We start from the raw sequence: 22,576 nt of genomic DNA on the forward strand, positions 1-22,576 counted from the left end.
TGGACTTCCTGCTGTACTGAAAAATCCCACTACTCTTCAGTCTGTTGATTCCTGATCAGGATAATTTTCCATTATTTGAGACCGATCAGGGCTACCCACACCTCAGAGGTATGAATGTATCTGGTAAGACAAAACACAATTGTCTGGATTTCTATTACCTACAAAAGAAAATGCATGTATTGGGAGCAATGTGAGAATTAAAACCAAACTCTGTCCTCATCTACTTCAAGGAAAACTTACATCAGGATTAAATGAATTGTAGACAATATTTATGAACAGATCTGAACCATCTGACTTCTACACAGCAGTTTTTGAGAAAGATTACTTTAAATAAGAACGGCTAGGTCATAACAAAGAAATGGACTTCACTAGAAACTGTGATGCCAGAAAAGGTAAAGGTGTAAAATAAACATTTCTATTATGCTACCCATGAAATAAACTATTTTAAAAGTGAGCATGGAAACCTTCATAAACCCTAAGATGACTGATAAGATGGAGGCGCCCCTTGATTCCCAAGGAGAACCCACTACACGTGGGCATCCTAAGGCTGGCAGTGGTCCCAAAGTCTGGAAGTATTTTACCCCCAAAGCATCAACTGCTAGCAATTTCTGAGTCTGTTTTGCCTCTGCCCATGACAAGAATCAACTTGTTCCAAAATTCCGCTAAGTATGTTTCTTTTATGTTAAAACTCTGCTGTTTCTGGGAAAGCTAAAAGTTAGAATTTTTTACACATGTGGACAAAAGCTATATTTGGACCTTTCAGTCCCTTAACAGAATAAAGATATTTTTAAAGAACTCTCCTGCTGCAGTTTATTACAAGAAAGTCAGTCTGACTTTCGATCATTTTAAAAAGTAAACCTTGTTGTCCGATAGAATTCCTCTAACTTAAAAGTTCAAGGTTTGATTTGTAAAAGAAAGACAAAAATAAAAGAATTCAATGAAATTAACTGCAGATATAAAAGTTATTTAAGATAATAGTCATGACTTCTACTTACAGACGACTTTTTTCTAGTCATCCATCTATAAATACAAAGGTTCGTATTTTTTAAAGTTGATAATCATGACATCACTTATAAGTATTAAACACTTAAAACCCCACAACACCAAATCATGATTTCCTAGACTTCTCTTTGCATTCTAACACACCTGCCTCAATTAGATAAAAAGTGGACAGACTGGCTATGAGAAAATAGATAAGTTCTAAAATAAAGTTTAGCATGTGGCCTATTTGATAAAGTTAATATTCAAACAAGTATCTTTTCCTTTTCAATCATGTCAATTACTTTATACTAGGATTTCTGAATCTCAGCCCTACTGACATTTTGGACCCCAAAGAATTATGTTGTGTCTGCCCTGTGCGTTTATTGTAGGATAGTAGTACCTCTGGCCTCTACCTACTACATGTCAGTAGAATCTCGGTCCCCAGTCATGACATCCAAAAAACGGCTGCAGACACTGCCACACGTTCCCTAAGGGCAAACATTTACCCAGTTGAGAACCACTGCTCTACACTAAAGAAAATCCAAGAGTTAACATGAACAAAACCCTAAAGTTTGATTTTATTTGAAGTGATTTTACAAAGAGACATAAAATGCACGAGTTAGCTGTATTAAGCAAGTCAGACCTTGTAAATGGAGTCAATACGACTAGGACGATGTGATCATCCATTTTGACAGAAGAGAGGATTCAAGGGGCATTGGTTTAACAACATAAATGCTACTGGCACACGCCACACCATTTCCTCTTCAATCAGGAGAGTGTTTAAGCCCATACAAGATAACCAGGGCCCTTTAAAACTCTAACATAACTGTCAGGATGGACTCAGTGACTGTTCATGATGAACTGCCTATAAACTATTTAATCTCTATCCTTGTGTCGAAGATCAGACTAATTTAAGATGAAAACAACAAACCTGAGTAGGAAATAATCATGAAAGAATATAAAAGTTAAGGCAGACAGCCTAAAATTTTATGTACGGACAACTCATTTACAGATCTTAGTTCCTTTCTTAGTCCTTCCTCTTTACCTAAGCAAAGGCATCTTTTTCTTGAGAATTATCAGAGAGCAGATAGTTTTACATACCCATTAAAAAAAATCAATTTAGAAAATAAAATTGAACTGAACACTGCCCATTTAAAGGTTTGCATTAATCTTAAGCACAAGGCAAATTTCTTATGCTACTTCAAAGCAAGATTTAATGTTCCCTTTATATTTATAACATATATCAACCAAAAAACAGACTTCAAATTTTAAATAGCAAGTCCACCTATACAGTACAGATGTTGAATTGGCACCAAGAAACCTATAGCTTGCTCGCTTTGGCAGCACATATACTAAAATTGGAATGATACAGAAAAGATTAGCATCGTCCCTGCACAAGGATGGCACGCAAATTCGTGAAGCGTTCCATATTTTTGAACATTTTTCTAAAGAGGACATACAGATGGCAAACAGACATAAAAAAAAAATGCTCAACCTCACTAATCATTAGAGAAATGCAAATAAAAACCACAATGAAATACCACCTCACCCCAGTCAAAATGGCTATCATTAATAAATCAACAAACAACAAGTGCTGGCGAGGATGTAGAGTAAAGGGAACCCTTGTGCACTGTTGGTCGGATTGCAGATTGGTGCAGCCACTATGGAAAACAATATGGAGGTACCTCAAAAATCTGAAAATGGAACTACCTTATGAACCAGCAATTCCACTCCTAGGTATCTATCCAGAGAAATCCCAAACTCTAATTAAAAAAACTTGATGTACCTCTATGTTTATTGCAGCATTATACACAATAGCCAAGACATGGAAACAACCAAAATGCCCATCGGTAGACGACTGGATTAAGAAACTGTGGTACATTTACACAATGGAGTATTATGTAACCATAAAGAAGAATGAAATCTTACCATTTGCAACAATATGGATGGACCTAGAGAACATTATGTTAAGTAAAGTAAGTCACACAGAGAAAGACAAATATGATCTCACTTATATGTGGAATCTAAAGAAAAGAATACATGAATGAATTAATCAGAAAGAGTCTCAGAGACATAGAGGAAAAACTGAGGGTTGCTACATCGGAGGGGGGTGGGGATAAGGGGGAAGGTGAGGGGATTAGAAAGCACAATCGGTAACCACAAGATTGCTATGGGGAAATGAAACTCAATTTGGGGAATGTAATCAATAATGTTGTAAAGACTTTATAGGATATCCGATGGACACTTGTCTCATTGGGGAGACCACCTCAGGGATGATGTAGATGCCTGATCACTGCACTGTACACCTGAAGTTGAAGCTGAACAATAATAAATGTCATTATTCTCTAGGTCCATCCATATTGTTGCAAATAATGTATATACATATATATTTATAAACTTGCAGTCTATATATATAAACTTGTAGTTTATATGTGTATATATACACACACTCACACATATATATATATGTCACAAGAAGTGGAGTACAGCATTAGGAATAGAGGCAGTGGAAATGTGATGGCTATATGCGATGTCAGAGGGGCAGTAGATGGGGGAAGGGGGGTTATCACTGTGTGAGGGATATAAATGATAAATGTTTAACTATTACATTGTTCTGTACACCTGAAACTAAAAAAAAAAAAGAAAGAGAGAAAGAAAAAGAAAACTATGGCTTTTAAGGTTACCTGGCACTCTGAAAATACAATATCAAAAATAAAATTTGTGTCTATCAAAAATAAAATCTTTAATTTTTCCGAAGAAATATTTTATTTAAAAGTTTAAAAATATCTTTTTTGCACATGGGAAATAATGTTTAAGTTCTATAAGTCCTCAACAGTGACAAAAGTGATACTTGTAACATTTCATAGCCACATGCCAAAATTTCAAGATTTAACTCATAATGTTTTAATTTCTACAATCTTATTGAAGTCAGTCTTCATTTTCTTTCTCAGTGCTTGAGTTTCTATTTCTAAACAGATATGAGGAAGAAGTAGTAAAAATCAGAACAGCAAATACTGGACTTCTGATGAGCACTATAATTGTGTTTCCTTTTGAATTCGTTTTTGAAAAAATTCTGCCCCTACTTTTCTTTCTTAACACAAAATTGAAACCACACTACAGAGTTTTTTGGTTGCTTTTTTCATTTAACCTTTTCCCGTGTCTTTAAATAGTCCCCCAAACATAATTTTCAATGGCCACTACTATGAATTCTATGGTGATATCATTGAACTGTTTTCTACTTTAGGGATTTTAAATTGTTTCCAATCTTTTGCTCTTACTGCTGGGATGGACATTTATATGCATAATCATGTTTGCCGCTCAGTTTATTTAGGATAAATTCCTGTATGTTAATTTACTAGTTCAAAAAGTAAGAATATTTGTATAGTTGTACAAAACAAACTGTTTTCCATAAAGATGCAATTTACCCTTCCATCATTCTTTGAGAATGCCAATTCACTGCGTATTGAAAAATAATGGACATTTTATTCTCCAAAAACATGTCAATTTCAAATATGAAAAATATTTCATTGCTTTAACTCATATTTAGTGAAATTGAACATTTTTAATGCTTTATACTTATAATTTTACCTTTTCAAATTGTCTGTTTGGTCTTTTATGCATCTTGACATTACAGGTTTTTTTTTCCCTATTAAACTATTATAACTCAATATAAAAACATATAACCCTTACTTATGACACATAGAAAGTTTTAATTTTTATGTCCAACCAACCTTTCCCTTTGTGATCTTCCCACTACTTTTATGCTTAGAGAATCCTTTCCCATTATCAACATAACCATTGACATCTTTTAGTTTCATTTTGACATGTATATTTTAAAGACACCTGGAATTTATTTTTGGTATGGTATGAAGATGGTGATTTAATATCTGGTAGCATGAGAGCGCATTAATCATTATTTCCAAAATCTTTCTCTTTTTCCATATTAACTTTCAAAACCACTTTGTCATGTATCCCTCTCCCCTTCCCCCCAAAAAACTTCTATTTAGACCTATTGAAGTTGCAATTAAACTATTGAAATTGCAATTGAACTACAAATGAAAATCAGGAAGAATGTATAGAAGACTCTTGAATCCTGAGGCTGTCAGCCATCACCATCTTGGACCTGACTGTCATAGAAATACTTCCAGTATCTCATTTACCAACACATAGACTTTTTGTTTCAAATAGGGATTTCTTCAAGTCTCTGAGAGAATTCACCTTCTATTTTTATTACTAAATCTCTAACTGAATATAGGTTTTGTATTTTGTCAAAATGCCTTTTTAACATCTTTTAGGGATTACATGTGCTATGAGGCTTTATCTTCTAGATCCCGGGTATTAACGGGTTTCTTAATCGTGTGCCGTCCTTTCATTTCTGTCATAAACCTTACTCATAACAGGGTATTCTTCTTTACAATGTTAATGATTTGGGGTTGCTTGTGCTTTAGTTAACATTTTTACATATAAATATTTCTCATCTGGAAACTTTTTGAAGATAATTTTTTGGATAACTACTAAAATGTCAACGATGACTATTTCAATTTTATGTTCAACTTCTTTCACTTAAATTTTCCCCGAAGAACATTCGTTTGGAAATTTTTAAAGTCTCATTGCATTTACTGTTTACATGCCATTTAGGTTTTCTAATTTGGCATACTTATGAGTTTCATTTTTCTTTTTGTTAGGTATCTTCAATATTTGTCTCTACGTTTCCTGTCTTCTCTGCGTCCACCAAGAATTTGTTATTTGACTTATCTAATCTCCTTTCTGTCTTGTGGTTTGATTATTTTTATACTTGCAGAATAAATCTTAAGGTGTTCCATATTGTGCTGTGCCATTAGCTCAATTTGTAAGCTGTCTATTTCCAGTTATACTGTGAACCTGTCATGGGGCAGGCTGCTATGAAGTGTTGTATCTTTTAATCACAAATTTCATTAATTAGAAAAGTCATTATAACCTCCATATAAGCTACTGACATTTTTATAATCTATTTTTTAAATTTTGTTAATGTTTCAGAAAACAACCTAGTAACTAGATCTGGTCTCAGAAAGTTAGAAAACTTTTTTTTTTCCCAGAAGACATTCACTGCCCTAGTGTTTCATGTTAATTCTCAGCACTATATTAACCACACACTTCAAAATAAATTATTTTTGAGGGAAGAAACAAAATGGAATGAAGAAAAAAATTAAATGCTGGGAACTATAATGTTTAGATAATGTAAATATAAACGATTTAACCTTATTGAAATTAGGAAAAAATACAGTTCAGAAGCCACATTCTTTTTCTAGGAATGATAATCTGATTGTGGCAAAACTCAATATTTGTGTAACTGCTATTCATGCATTTTAGCAATTTGCCCCATTTTTTTTTTAGCCCATTAAACTTCCTGGTATATTGTTACCATAATTTGGCTGCATTTTCCCGTGTAATTTGTGTATACTTTTCAGAAATGTTAATTACCTCCATTCATTTGCGTATGCTTTTCAGTAATACTAATTACCTCCATTCTTCCCTATGAAATTCATATGGACATTCCTAAGAAAGTACTTTCTTTTAAATGCATTTTCCATTTCCCATTCTATACATAAGTGGGGAGGAAAGACTTTTCTAAATGTGTTATCTTTAATTTTGACTCTTGTGATTTTCCCAAACCCATAATGACTTTACTAGTCAACAGGTGCCCTTACCCTTCAATAGACAACATCCCACTTAATATAGGAAGCTTCAACTTACTTTTCCTTCAGAAGTTTACATTTCCCTCCCAGTGACCACAGAAGTGCAGACAGATTTCCCTATATACACTTTTGAGATATTTGGGTAAAGAGAAAGGTAATCCCCTTACATTTTCATGATAAAGGCTTAATACACACACACACACACACACACACACCTCAAGCAGGACTAGTAAAATAACATCTATCAGACTACAAAATTCATATTATCAAACGTGTAACCTCTATGGTACAAGTAGAATTTAAAAATAAGATGGAGAGCTAGAGGCTCAAAACATCTTACCTGCTTGCCATCCAGTGTACAGAGCCTCTTGACCACTCCTGAGTCGAGTTTAATGGCTTCGGTAATATCTGTTAAGACTTGTTCGAAGGAATGAGCAGTCTTCTTATTTAGAAGGATCCGCACGGCTTTTCTAGGCTTCACTCCACTTCGAATCACAGTCACTAATTTGGGTTTGATGAAATCTTTACTCTCTTTTACTTCACTTTTCACAGAGGGAGCAGCCAAGGCTCGGGTGGTCCCACCCTTGATGTTCACAGACCAGTTAGGATTAATATTTTTGGTGTAATCAACTTTACGAAATGGTTCGTTTGATGCACACACGTAACTCTCACCTAAAAAGCAAAAATCATTTTTATTAGCATGACTACTCTGACCAAAGAAGTACAAATGCTGGAGACCCATTAAGTGGACTCCTAAACTTAACAGGTTCCCTGAAAGGGGATTCACATCCTTTCCCTTTGGCATTCTCCCCATCCTCCCTTTGTTTTTAATAGCATCTAGATCGGTTTTGAGAGAATAACATGCATTATAGAGTAAAAAGCACTGGACAATGAAACAAGAGAGATCTGGGTTTTATTTTATCAAATGTATCATTCTGGATAATTCTTCCATACTTTGGTTCTCAATATCATTTTCTGTAAAGTGAACTTGCTGAACCAGATGAATTCTAAAGTACTTCCTAGTTCCAAAAGTCTATTAACTAATTTATTTTTTTAGACTTCATCTGGTGGAAATAATTATATCACAATAATATTCATATGAAAAACTATTTTTCTCCTTTTTCCAATTATAGATTTCAGTCCTAATCACAGAATGATCACTACATCTTCACATAGCTGACTAAATTATATTCAGTTATAGGATCATTTACTTACTAATGAAGTACCACAAAAATGAAGAAGAGTTTGACAGCTCAAAGAAACATAACTCAGGCATTTTTTTCCTTAATTAAAGAACGTGAACTCAAGATAATTAGTTTAAACAGATAACCTTTTCTATATCTACTTAAATGGGAACAGATATTAAGTAGTTAAAATGATGTGTTCATGACTCAATATTCATGACTCAATATTGCGTTCTGCTCAATATTTATTAACTAAAACATAAAAAGTATACTATTTGTCAATTGATTTACCAAATCAATGTTCATTAATCTTAAGTTCCAAAATTATATGTTGAAAAATAATTTTTTATTGAAAAACCATAATTACATGTTTAAAAATTATAAGTTTTCTTTTGGGAGACTCAGCAATCACGCAGTTCTTTTAGTCTCAACTTTTGGGCAAACAAAAGGGTTATACTCTAAGATTTTCTCTAAGGTATTTTCTAACTCAAAAAGAATTAATTATTTTTAATTATTTTTTCACCTATTCTATATAATAGAATTCTTCATTTTTGATATTATACTTATATGATACAAGGCTTGAATGCTGTGACTGCTTAAATGAAAAACAGCCAAAACAGTGAAAGAGAATTGTTGAGGAAAACCTATTAATATAAATATTCTATTGAACTACTATCAGGATGTTCTGAAATCCTGATTACTGGAGCTCTTCAAGACTCCCAAAGGCACACGAACAATTCAGGAACAGAGCAGGCACACACGAAGGATCTAAACAGAGGAGTAATGTCTTCTATTTAGAGGTATAATTGGGCCCCTGTCCAAGAAAACTAGGGGACCAGTCACAGGCATTACTGCTGCATCCACACCAGTTACCTGAAGTCTAGCCCAACCATCACCATTTAATTTAATTTCTGTAGGTTTATCTAAATCATTTTTCATAGGGCAATCATCTGGGAGGATGGCTCATAATTTCAAAAATAGGTATAAATTTAACAAAATAGAACTATACATATGTACACATTAATGAGCAAAAATAAACAATTATGATTTTGCTTTGACTTGATAAAGTGACTCTCACATTGAAAAGCTCTTCCTACTGTTACCTATGATAAAAGTTTAATTGTATGCTCTGATCCAAGAAATTAAAATGGGAGAAAACAAAAGGAATCTCAGCAAGACAGGGTGATTTATTTATTTATTTATTTATTTATTTATTTATTTATTTAATATTAAGACCAGGGAGAAGTCAGCTAGGGAAAAGCCTTTCCCAATATAGAGAAAATGGCAAAATGGAACAAAACCAGAGAAATACCATGTCAGATTCCCTTGATCAACCTAGTCCGGGCACAGTCAACATAATAACCAGGAGAGCTGCCTTTTAAATTTATCTGTGGTTTTGCCTCTTTACATGAGTTCAGAATGCCAGAATGAAAATAGGGAAAGGAAGCCTGTCTTTTAGTTTGTTTATGTGTGGTTACACATGAATTTTAATTGCCTTCCTCCCTCCTCCCTTCATATGTTGTTAGTCAAAACTCATAGATCAGAGCTTCCCAGTTGGTCAATAGGTTGGTCAATCCACGGAGGTGCTGAGATGGTATCTACCAGGAGAGGGCATTGGAAGCTCTGTACCCCCACACCACTCCCTATATCTCACCCTAGGAATCTCTTCCATTGGTTGTTGCTGAGTTGTATCCTCTATAGTAACCTTGAAACGTTAAAATAAAATCTCATACATCACTTCCATAAAAAATATGTAAAGTTTGGAACCAGGGCTGGCCAACGCCTGCTAGACAAAGCCTCACCCCTTCCCTGCATCCACAGGAGACGCAAATCATAGTTCATAGTGTACTTTTCTGTTAAGCCTAGGCTCCCCTTCACAATACGTACTGAATACCTACTATATGCCAGCTCACCTGCCAGGTGCTGACATGATATGAAACCATCTGGCATCATTGGCACTCAACATTTCAGCACAGAGGTTCAGGATGTGTTTCTGAGGTCATACCTGTGTTTCTCTATACTAGGCACATAACCCCTTACAGTACAGATGTCACAACTTATACCAATAGCCACCATGACACCCGGGCTAGCTTTCCTTGTTATATCCCCCACCCAGATCAAAAACAATCTCCTGACTGTAATTTTGTCACTTACATTGATTGTCAACAGGGGGAGAATATGCTGACAAAAGAATTTAAGATTTTGGTTCCTTGGGCAGTTACGGCTCCAGCTGTTAACCAAACAATAAATTATTATTCTGTTAGATACCAGGCACTTAGAAAATTGATGAGAAGCAATCAGCCTCCTTCCATCCAGATTCATACTACTGTAGGGATTTTTGTTTAAGATTTGTTACTCCCCTGCCAACTTGTCACTCTTCCCTTCCTCCCCATCCTGGTGAATAAGTTCACTTCCTACTCAAACTATTCAGCTAGAAACCTAGGTGTCATCCTTCATTCTTCTGGCTTCCCTATATACTACATCTTGACATCAAGTTCTGTCCAGTCTATCCTTTAAATATGTCTAAAAATGTTCCTCCTGTCTGCCCCCATTACCACCCACTTCCCACATGGATCAATGCAAGAATCTTCTGTTTTCTGCTCATTCCAGAAATATAACAAGTTTTCAAAGTGCATTTTATGCTACTGATACAGCTGAAAAAGTATATCCTAAAGTAATAAGTATTGATATACTGGTGAAATATATTTGAGAACAATTTTTAACTCTTACCAATACATGTTAATACTGCACTTGCCAACACAACACAAGGATCTCATTAAAAATGAGAGTTAAACTAGGATATAAACATGTATGTATGTACATATATGATACATACATATATATACATATATATATATACATATACATATACATATACATATACATATACATATATATATATATATATATATATATATATATATATATATATATCATATATGGACATAAGAAAAATAAAGCAGTCCCTAAAGTCCAGAACTGATCTGACATTCACAGCTAGACTCAATGGCATTACAAGATGGTCTGATGCTCAGACCTGCGTTCTCCTGTGGGATACAATCTCACAGAATATCTGTCAAACAAATCACTCTGAGACTATGATAAAGTGACATAAAAACAAGGTCACTATGCAAACCACATAACGCCAAACGTTCCTTTCTCATAGTCAATGAGTGACTGCCAATTCTTTACCAATTACAGCTTTTTCCTCAGTGTGCCCTCCCAATAAGATGTAATAAGCTACCCAACCAATCATAGAAGGTACCCTACCTTCTAACAGTATCCAGTAGAGAATGAGTCCCTGCTTCCTTAGATCCTCCCTAAAATTATCGAACCAATGCCCGTTTCTATGACAGGTCTAACACTCTGTTACTGAGACACCCCGTGGTATCATAGTATGTCCATTCTTCCTTGCTGCAATGAGTAAGAAGCCCAGCTTACTTAACTATAGGTATGTCCTCGGTGGTCTCTGGCTGAAGAAAACTGAAATTCATTCATTCTTTCATTCTCTCTCTCTCTCTCTCTCTCTCTCTCTCTCTCTCTCTCTCGCATGCGCTTTCTCATAACAACAGTTCTTTGACCATAAGATATTAAGAAGAAATCATTTTGAAAATGCTGATATGAATACTACATACAAAGAGGATTTGCGTTCCGTATAGAAAGAGATGGATAAAGCATAAACAGGTTACACAATTGTTTTCAAGTATGGAATGGAACAGAAAGTCTTTCAATTTCCTGGAGACTCTCTCTCCAGAACACAGTTACAGCTTCTTTCCACTGATATTTGTTCAAAGACATTTTGTATTACTTCATATTTAGCAGCTATGTAATATTACCTGAGTATTTGTTAATCATTAATTTTCATCCTTAATCAAATGAACTGCCTCCTATTTAAGAGGCAAATGGCTATTAAAAGATAGGAACTCCCAATTCCTGTTCTTTGAAAATTTACATCCCTAAAAATATATTTCAGTCCATGCCAATTTTTCCCACCTTCTCTCCCTTTTCAGTATTAAGGGTACCCTCCTCTATTCAACGGAAAGTCCCTCTCCCAGGACTTGGGCCCCTCCCTCTCCTCATGCTGAGATTCCAAGGGCAGTCTTCTCTCCTCCATGTAACAGGAGAGCCCTCTTTACAGGATTATACACAGTGTCTCCCACCTTAAACACACGCACTGATCCTCCCCTCTCGTCATTCCTCATCCCACTCTACCTAATGTGCTTTTGGCTTCCATTCTCTTCCCAGTTAAAGAGCACTCCTCATTGGAACCACAAAAAACAATAAATACCCAAGGCAATCTTGAGAGAGAGGAACAAAGTTGGAGGTATCACTCTATTTGATATAAAACTATGCTACAAGGCTATGGTAATCAAAACAGAATGGCAATGGCATAAAAACAGATCAATGGAACAGAATAGAGAGTCCAGAAATAAACCCACATCTATATGGTGAATTAGTCCATGACAAAGGAGGCAAGAATACACAATGGGGTAAAGACAGTCTCTTCAATAAATGGTATTGGGAAAACTGGACAGATACATGCCAAAAATGAAACTAGATCACCTTCTTACACCATACACAAGAATAAACTCAAAATGGATTAAAGATTTCAATGTAAGACCCGAAACCATAAAACTCCTAGAAGAAAATATAGGAAGTAAACTCTTTGACATTGCTCTTAAGTAATTTTTTGGATATGTCTCCTCAGGCAAGGGAAACAAAAGAAAAACTAGACAAATGTGACTACATGAAACTAAAAAGTTATTGTATAGCAGAGAAAACCATCAACAAAAGGAAAAGACATTCCTACTCAATGGGAGAAAATATTCACCAATCATATATCCAATAAGGGGTTAATATCCAAAATTTATACAGAACTCATGCAACTTAACCAGTAATCCAATTTAAAAAAGGGCAGTTAGACCTCAATAGACATTTCTCCCAAAAGGACATACAGATGGCTGATAGACATATGAAAAGATGTTCAATGTCACTAATCATCAGAGAAATTCAAGTTAAAATCAGAATGAGATATCATCTCACACCTGTCAGAATGACCATCATCAATAAATCAACAAGCAACAAGTGCTGGCAAGGATGTGGAGAAAAGGGAACCCTCGCGCACTCTTGGTGGAATTGCAAATTGGTGCAACCACTATCGAAAACAGTATGGAGGTTCCTCAAAAAATTAAAAATAGAACTACCTTATGACCCAGCAATCCCACTTCTGGGTATTTATCTGAAGAAATCCAGAACATTAATCCAAAAAGATATATGCATCCTATGTTCATTGCAGCATTATTTCCAATAGCCAAGATATGGAAGCAACTTAAGTATCCATTGACAGACAGTTGGATAAAGAAGATGTGGTACATATATACAATGTATGGAATATTACTCAGCCATAAAAAATAATTAAATCTTACCATTTGTGACATGGATTGACCAAGAGGATATTATGCCAAACGAAATAAGTCAGAGAAAGAAATACCATATGATTTCACTTATGTGTGGAATCTAAAAAACAAACAAACAAAATAGAAACAGACTCATAGATACAGAGAACAAAATCATGGTTGCCAGATGGGAGGGGGTTGGGGGAGGGCTGGGTGAAAAGGGTGAAAGGATTAAGAAGTACAAACTAGCAGTTACAAACTAGTCACCGGGATGTAAAGTGTTGTATAGGAACAATAGTCAATAGTATTGTAATAACTATATATGGTGTCAAGTGGGTACTCAACTTATCAGTGGGATCACTTCATAAGTTACATAAATGTTTAACCACTATGCTGTACACCCAAAACTAATATTGAATGTCAACTATAATTGCAAAATTTTAAAAAAATGTTAAGAAAAGCACTCTTCATTTGTGTTTTCCACTTCCTCACCCAGTATTTGCTCTAAAGTCACTGGAGCATCACTTCTGCTCCCTGCACTCCAATTGGGGACCAGTACCTCATCCCAAGTTCTTCTTTCCTAACTACTAAATGCAAAGCACACCTTTCTGATTTCACTTGGCGTTTTCTGAGGGCATTGGACACCTGTCATGATTCTCTTCCTACAGACCCTTTTCTCCTTCGCTTCCGTGATGGAATTTCTCCTGGTTTACCTCTTACCCCTGGTCTCCCACCCATCCAGGCCTCCCCCATCCCCCTTAGATTCTCCCTGGGCAGTTGCATTCACCCCCCTGGCTTTAACCACCACCATGAGGACTCGGATTGAGGACATCCCCAGCCTAGTCCATTGTCTTGAATTCAAACCACTTACAGAACATCTCTACTAGAGAATCCATGGCTATCTCACATGCCACATGTCTAAAACCAACTTCACACCCATTTATTGCTGTCCTGACCTCAAATGCTCCCCTTCCTGGATTCCACAACTGATTGACGGAAATCACCACCTATACAGTCATCTAGGCAAATACCGAGACTCCTGCTTCTCTTCTCCCTTCCCCCACATTCACCAAAAGTGGCAAAACTGCTGACTTTGGGCTAAGCTCCTCTGGGATCCAATCTCCTCAATTCTGCCTGCACTCATTTCTTCGTGGATTAGAGTAGTTACACTCCTGGTGTCAGGTCTCACCCACTCGCCCTCCACAGAGCTGTCACAGCAAGTTTTGTAAAATGGGGCTCCAATGTCTTTTGCCGGCTTCACAGCCTGTAGAACACAGGACACACTCCCCAGTACATCACACACTTTCAGCCCCATCTCCCCGGACTTTCCCACAGGTTCCTAAGTTAGTGTCATACCAGTATATTTGCAATTTCCTTCAAATTCATCATACCCTCCTATTTTCACTCCTTCTTATGTATCTGAAATAACCTTCCTCCTCCTCCTGCCTTGCCTCTTTTTTACTCAACTGTCAAGATTAATTGCCACTGGCAAGGAAGTAAAGCAGAACTTTTCATATATTGTTGGAAGGACTTTAAAATGGTTCAATCACTTAGAGAAAAGAGGTTGTATTATCTATTACTAAGCTGACAACATACACATATCACCCAGAAATCCACCACAAGAAAGTATCCTGGAAAAAGTGACGCATATGGGCAGCAGAATGTATAGATGCACTCCCTCCGTCCCTCCCTCTCTCTCTCTACACACACACACACACACACACACACACACACACAATCACACACGTATGTTCACAGAAGTATTTCTCAATAGCCAAAGATGAGAATCAATCCACATATCCACCACAGACTGTGGTGTGGTCATACAATGTACTACTGTACGGTAATGAAAATCAACAATTAAGCTACATGCAAGAACTTGGATAGTTTTACAAACAATGGTGAGAAAAAGATGACAAAATTAAATATATTGATTAGGTGTTAATTCATTCAAAAATATAAAGAAAAGCAAAAGTTTGGCTACAGTTACCTTGGAAGAGTTATAACTGGGAAGGGACACAGGGAGAGCCTCTGAGATGCTGCCAGTATGGTGTTTTTCACATGGCTGGGAAGCGTAAAGGTGTTCACTTCGTAAGAACTCACTGGGCGGTAAAAGTATATTTTATGAACTTTCATAATTTTAAAATAAAATTTAAAAAATTATGGCCCTCTTGGATCCTGTTGTACGCTGAGCTTACAATGTGTTCATTTCTTATCATCATTTATTCTTTGCTTCTTCCAGTGGTTATGAGTGGAAATTTTTCTAATCAGGTGATTTTATTGTGTAAATACAGATGCCCAGGCCTCCCCACAGTTCAAATGAACCAGAGTCACTGGAAGGTGGTACCAGAACACGTGAGTAGGTTTTCATTTGTTTTGTTTTTCACAAGTGACTCTGAAAACAATCTCTCATGACAAACCACTGCCTACTCTGGAAACCGCTTGAAAAAAAACTGTCCCTTTTTCATTGTACCCCCACACCTAGCACAGTAGCCTGGTACATAATGGGCATTAAAAACATGTTTGTCAAAGTTATGACCAAAATGCTATTTTCAAAACAAACTTACACATCTCAGTTTGGATTTGCATGACTTCTAGGTAAACGTTTGTATAGTATAGCTGTTTCCACACGATGATCCTAGCAGGCATGCATGCATGATGTGAGCTACTCTTGGGTCATGCCAGCCCATCAAAAGGCAAGCCAAGGCATATAGCAGGATATCAGGGCTGCTTAGTACCTACCAACACTTTTCTTCACTTCAGACCATCAAAGCATCAAGAGTCCAAGGGCACTTTTACAGTTTAATAAATGTAATGTGTCTTTCAATCAAAGGAATACGTGTGTATGTATGTATTTATATATGTGTGAGTGTGTGTGTATACCTTATATATTAGTATGTTTTAATATACAGAGGGTGCCAAAAAATGTATATACATTTTAAGAAAGGAAAAAACTATTAAAATTGTAACACAATGAATGATGCTAGCATTTGTTTGATTAACGCCATCTTTTGAGCAAACATCGTACCATGTTTCCTAGAAAATAAGACCTAGGCAGACCATCAGCTCTGATGCGTCTTTTGGAGCAAAAATTAATATAAGACCCAGTCTTATTTTAATATAACATAAGACAAGATCTTACATAATATAATATAATATAATATAATATAATATAATATAATATAATATAATATAATATAATATAATATAATACGAGGTATAATATAATACCAGGTATAATATAATACCAGGTATAATACGGGGTCTTATATAATACCAGGTCTTATATTAATTTTTGCTCCAAAAGATGCATTAGAGCTGATGGTCCAGCTAGGTCTTATTTTCAGGGAAACACGGTACTACACATTGCTACCATAATTCAATTCAACTTCGAAAAGTAATACATAGATAACATCTCTAAAAATGTGTACATCTTGGGGGGACCCCAGCTATTTTCTATATAATATGGTTTTAACATGTTTTTAACTCACGTAATGTTTAATAGCTAAATCATAGTAATCTCTTAACATTTAAAATGTTAACTTACTGTTAGAAATTACAAATAACTACATGCAATCTTATGCAGCTGGAAATCCAACAACAGTGTTTTATCCTATTTTTCTATCAGTTACTATAAAGTCTCTCATCCACCTTTGTTAATATATATGTATATATGTATATATGTGTGTATATATATATATGTATATATAAACTGCCTAACATCACAAATAGTTTGTAATTATAAACTATTTGACATTCATAGCAGAAAATCAGTTACACAACATTTGGACATTGAGACTATACTTAACTCTTGGAGTGGAAGCAAGCACTGAATTTTATGATGAAAAGGAAAACTTGTTTACACAAGGACTCTTCAAGCTCAGAGAAAACCCCACCCCCACCCCCACCCCCACCCGATTTAAATATGGCAGCATAGAAAAGGAAAAGAGAAAAGAGGGCATGGCTGACACTTTAGGTTTAATATTAGTAAATATCTTAGGAACCTAAATTATTTCCTAACTTCCAACACTGAGAAAAAATTACTTCCAAAGGAATGTAACCAAGGAAAATAAAGTCAGATATGTTGCATCTACAAGACGGTTTGATGTCCTTCATCGAATGCAGTATTTGCGAGACCATCCTACTAGGTGGCTTACAGTGTATCTCCAACTAAAGCACATCAGAGACAAGCTCCCCACACCCAGCTGATTAAGAAAAATACAAGGTGAGGAAAAGTAAGGTGGATTTATTATTCTGTTGTGGCAAATTGGTTTAGTTGGGGTTTTGTACACAAACTGTACAGTGCCCGGAATTGGAACGTCTGGAAATCAGTAGAGTAACAGAGTGCAGTGCTCTGGCCTGGATGCTGTTCCCACGTTGCACTCATGTGCTGTGCCTCCGGTCCACAGCGATCTGTCACATCCACAAAACGAATCTAGTGGCCATTCCTGCAAGATAGGGCTGAGGGCACCCATTCAGATCTTTCACCCCAACGCTCTTTCAATACATCTAAAGGCAAGTGGCTGAAACAAGTCATTTCCTAAAGTCACATCCAGCTGTGCAGAATACACCCTCCACTGAGAAAGGGTTACAAAAGGTACTTTCAACATCTGAGTATCTATGAAGAAGTATGCCCACAAATCCATGTTTCAGGATTGAAACTTGGGAGGAGTTTAAGACCAAAAACATGATGTAAAAGTAAAAACAAAATCCTACTCACCAATCAAAAAGCTGTAAAGCTTACCCACTGAGAAAAAGAAATTGTACCTAATCTCCCAGTAGGATGGAACCTACAGATCATATCCATCGTTTGTCTTTTTGCTTCTCACACCTGAGCCAACTATACCCCACAGTCTACAAGAGTTCACCATGGCAACTTTAATTCTGTGCTTATTTTGATAAGACTTAAAATGTTTATATCATCCTGTTCTGGAACATCTGAATGACTCCTTCTAAAGCAAGTACAGCCAACCCACTCTATGTCCACAGCCTCAACTCTTTTGGCATCAAGTGCTGTAACTTTGTTGGCAGTTAACAAGGAAAAAGTGGACTTAATCTATGTAAAAGACATGTGCACAGCAAGTTAAGGCCAGAGAACATAATTTCACTCTGCAGGAATGGAGACTCACTTGCAGTGCAAAACTGACTCAATCCGTGGCATTCTGAAATACAACACACCGAACTTAGCATTCAGCACCACGGTCATACTGGGAACACCAACTTAACTTGAGCAAATAGTATCTGCAGCTTTATGTTGCTATTTTGTATTTTTATTATTTATACAGTTTTATTAATATTTACATCATCAATTTGTTTGGGTTGTATCGGTGTGTAAAACCTATATGCATAAGGACACCTACCTTATATTTATCAATATTTAAGTGACAATGTAATTAAAGTAACTGAGGCAATGCTGTGTGCCCACAATTTTGCTGTTAGGTTTTCACTTTGTTTTCATTTTTAATTATCCCAAACATTTCTAAAGTTTGAGAAACAGCACAATTTTAAGGATATTAAGCGAGAGAGAGAGACGTTCAAACCAAAATATGTCAATCTACTAACATATACAAACTGGGGCATAATGGATATATGGTCAGTCCCTTAGTCCATCACCCGAGCAGAGATAAAACTTTCCTCGACAGAATTTCCCAAATTTCTTGAGACTTTTGCTAACACCTTCCTCCTTCATCCCTTAAATCTCACTGCGAGTCTGAGGAGGACTCGGCCCCAGTTTTAAGCAAGTGATTGATAATGAGGGTGGCTTGAAAGATTCGGCGCAAGTCATAAGGGTTCAAAACTAGAAGTCTGTCCAAAAAAAGAGGTGATGTCTTGGGGATGGGAGGAAAGGGGAAATAGAGGAACACATGACCACTGTATCAAAACATCTGCAGGGCTGCCATGTAGAAGTAGAATAGGCCTTATGTAGCTCTAAATAGTGGCTCTAGAATTATGGGCAGGGGGAGGGTGATTTCAATGACACCAATGGTGGTTTAAGATGCTGAGGACCACTACTAGTTATCAAAGAGCCACTGCATGCTAGAACTCTGCTCAGTGTTTCATGTACATCATAAGGTTCATGCAGACTCTTCTTGCTATTGGTGTTGATAACTGAACTAGTAAGAGTTTACATTGGGCTATTTCCCAATTTCTTTCTTGTACAGAAACTTGATGAACACAAGTATAATCACTAGGTGTCCATAACTTCTTTTTTCTGTTCTTGATTCTTTAGCAGACAAGGCAAAATACTGTTAAGTAAAAAGACCAAGATGATGGGCAAGGGTAATGGGAAAGGGAGCATCAATCACTAACTTTCAGAAATAATTATTGTTGTTATTTTACAAAATAATCTGAAGTTTGTAAAAGATACATAGTGAAGGAAGAGATAAATCAATGACAATATTTTAAAACTTCTATTGTGATATATTTCGGTTGTAAGTGATTACAATTTAATCAACAAATAACCAATAGGTAGTATAGTAGATCATACTACCTGTAGATTGTTTTAGTCATTTGTTTGACATGTTAGTAAATGTTATAGTGCAATCAAAAGTATTTAAGTTGATCTCACAAACCAGTATCTTCCCACTCCTTCAGTCTATAAGGTAGTAGCTTATGAAAAGTTACAATATGACTAGCCTGCTGATTTTGGCTGCAGAAGACATGGCAAACAGGATTAAATACCCTGGGTTAGAACAAAAAGTGTAGCATGTCTTAAAGAATGAAAATTCTAGCTTTAAAATACTTCCAAGTCACAGAACTTAAAAGGTACCAGATTGTATCATAACTATATATTAAATTTGCTAAAGACAATGCTTCAGAATAAATGTACAAGGTGAACCAAACTAAGTCTTAGCTACGTCAAAGAACTAACTCAAAGTAGACACTAAAAATATTAAGGGCCTTAGACTAATCCTGGGATTTAAACACACACACACACACACACACACACACACACGAAATAAAGGCAGAAGAATTTGGTTCTAACAGATGCCTAAAGAGAAACATCCAGTCAGGCATCTTGGGCATTAGTCAAATTGATAAACTGTTAAACTATCAATATATTGCATCTTTTCCTTGAATAATAACTTATTTAAAAAACTGAACTATGAAGATGCAAGGAATAGTTGATTTTCGCATGAACTTATTCTACCTCTGCATATCTAGCCAACTGTCAAGCTGGCTGTTTTAACTAAGAAAGATTTTTAAAAACACTTATATCTACCTATATCCATCTATTAAAATACTTTATATTCGTATGTGGCACAAAAATAAAATTAGGCATCAAGCATCATGTGCCAGAAGTATCTGTTGCGTGGGATAGAGAAACAACCAAGATTGTGGTTCCTCCTGGCCCTCACTGGGTTTGTAATTTTCTTTCTTGTAAACATTCTATGGAGAAGATCCTCCTACAGCTTACTGGGGGTTCTAAGAACTCCATCTAAACATGGATAAACCACATCTGAACACAAAACCCGGCCAACTTTTAAAGAGAGACATGGAGCCAGACACAGCCAAGATCATTTCTCTGTCCCATTCCCAGAAGTATTTCTCAAGATCACTGAACTGTAAAGGGGGAAAAGGGCCTTAGCAATTACCTAACCTGTTTTTCATTTTCAAGATGAGGAAACTGAGGTCAAGCAAGACAACTGTGCAGAATCCGAATGCAGAGATGTTACTTTGCAGATATGATGTATTTTATTTCAGGAACCATACAGGAAACATCCTAAAATTGTCTTTACACCTACAGTGACATGGACCACCGCAATCTTCATTTCTCAAATATCAATGATTTACAGGTTTGGCTGCACAGTGATGGAGCAATGGATTGCTGATCTATTAATGACCTATGTAAACCTCAGGGGTTGAAATGCACGCCATTTCCTCACAGGTAGTAGAACACAGCAAATAAGAATACAGAAGTTCAAAAGCCAGGAAGAAAGGCCTCAACTTCCAGCCCCACCTCTTACGATTGGTGCAACAGGGCAATTTCTTTACCCTTTCTGAGCATCAGCTTCCCCATCTATAAAATGGGAAGACAATGCAACACGTAAAATGACTGCATGTAAAACATCTGATAAATTACAGTAATGCTGAGAAGCAAAGAATCCCTAATCCGCAGGGTAGTTATTTTATCAGAAGTGATAAAAACAGAAGTGTGGGAGCGTGTGTGGGTGGGGTGAGGAGAAAGAGAGGTAGCCAGGACATACAGATTTACAGCTACTCCTCGGCCTTGCCAGCGATGACGAAAGCAGTTTGACAACCACTAGCCCAGGGGAGTCTAGTTTCCTTTATTTCACATCACGGGAACCATAAGATATCAATTTCTATAGTTTAAAACATCATAAAATATTTATCTTTTCTTATAACTACCGGAGTATCATTATGTCATACTGTAATGTTATAAATGCTCTCCCAAATATTCCCTTTCCTCAACCCGTTAGGATTCTTCTCCAAATTAAAAATGTCTCTTCCATTACTTCTGGAAAGAGTTTATTTGCAGCTGGACTATCTAAATTTCCCTGTTGTAAGGAAACAAGATCAAGCGAAGAATCAAATGTATAGAAGCAGGTACTGTGGAAGCGTCATTCTCTCCACAGTGATGACTGAGCACAGCACCTTTGATTTATCTGAAATGTAATTCAGTTTTTCAAAATACCTATTTTCATAAATACACAGGAACCACCACATTCAAACTTAATTCATACAAAACTTCTCCTTGACAGACAAGGGAAATAAAATCATTTTCTGGGCTATTTGTTTAGAAGTAAAATTTATTATTTATAAGTAAAATTGGTGTTCTAGTTAGAAGGAAAATCATTTTCTGGGCTATTTATTGTGTGGCCAAGATCCCTGACCTCACAATGCTCTCAGTCTAGTGCAAAAGACAGACCTGATATGCCACTAATGACAAAGGAAAGTGTTACAACAGAGGTCAAGACGAATGCTGGAAGTAGAGGGAGGAGATATAAGCTTGACCTCAAGCCTTGGCTCCCATAGCTGTTCCTCTGTGAAGACTTTTTCATCATCCTGGCCAGCGCAGCACTTTAGCTGGGACGCGTATGTGCATGTACGTGTTCACTGTCTCTCTCCCTCTAGAATATGAGCGTCTTGAGGGAAGAAACTGTACCCCTAGCACCTGGCACAACAAAGATTCTCTCAAGCAACAAGTATGAGACCATTATCCCTGGTCTGGGAAGAGACCTCATACGGAGGTCAAATTTGAAAACCGATTCTTCAAGAAGAATCTAGAAGTCTGCCAGGTAGAGAAGGCTTTGAAGACCTAAGATTTCAACGTTAAACTGCCATGTCCAATCATCACATATGCCTTTAATGTGTAATG

General features: G+C 36.3%; 1 protein-coding gene and 1 non-coding gene across 9 annotated transcripts in view; one reads left to right on the forward strand and one right to left on the reverse strand.

The window, feature by feature from the left end:
* DCLK2 (doublecortin like kinase 2) overlaps positions 1 to 22,576 on the reverse strand; it is a 133,037-nt gene that overhangs the window by 104,922 nt on the left and 5,539 nt on the right. For all 8 annotated transcript variants that reach the window (XR_012498191.1, XR_002136642.2, XM_019722939.2 and 5 more), the window contains one exon: positions 6,997 to 7,328. Coding sequence is in view for 6 of the 8 variants with exons in the window: in XM_019722939.2 (XP_019578498.2) it covers positions 6,997 to 7,328 (332 nt within the window). In the remaining 2 variants the exon portion in view is untranslated. The remainder of the gene's footprint in view (positions 1 to 6,996; positions 7,329 to 22,576) is intronic.
* On the forward strand, positions 2,310 to 2,416 carry LOC141573013 (U6 spliceosomal RNA). Its single transcript, XR_012498597.1, has one exon. It is a non-coding gene; the product is annotated as a U6 spliceosomal RNA (small nuclear RNA).

Source organism: Rhinolophus sinicus, linkage group LG07, assembly GCF_036562045.2.
Source record: "Rhinolophus sinicus isolate RSC01 linkage group LG07, ASM3656204v1, whole genome shotgun sequence".
Classification (NCBI taxonomy): Eukaryota; Metazoa; Chordata; class Mammalia; order Chiroptera; family Rhinolophidae; genus Rhinolophus; species Rhinolophus sinicus.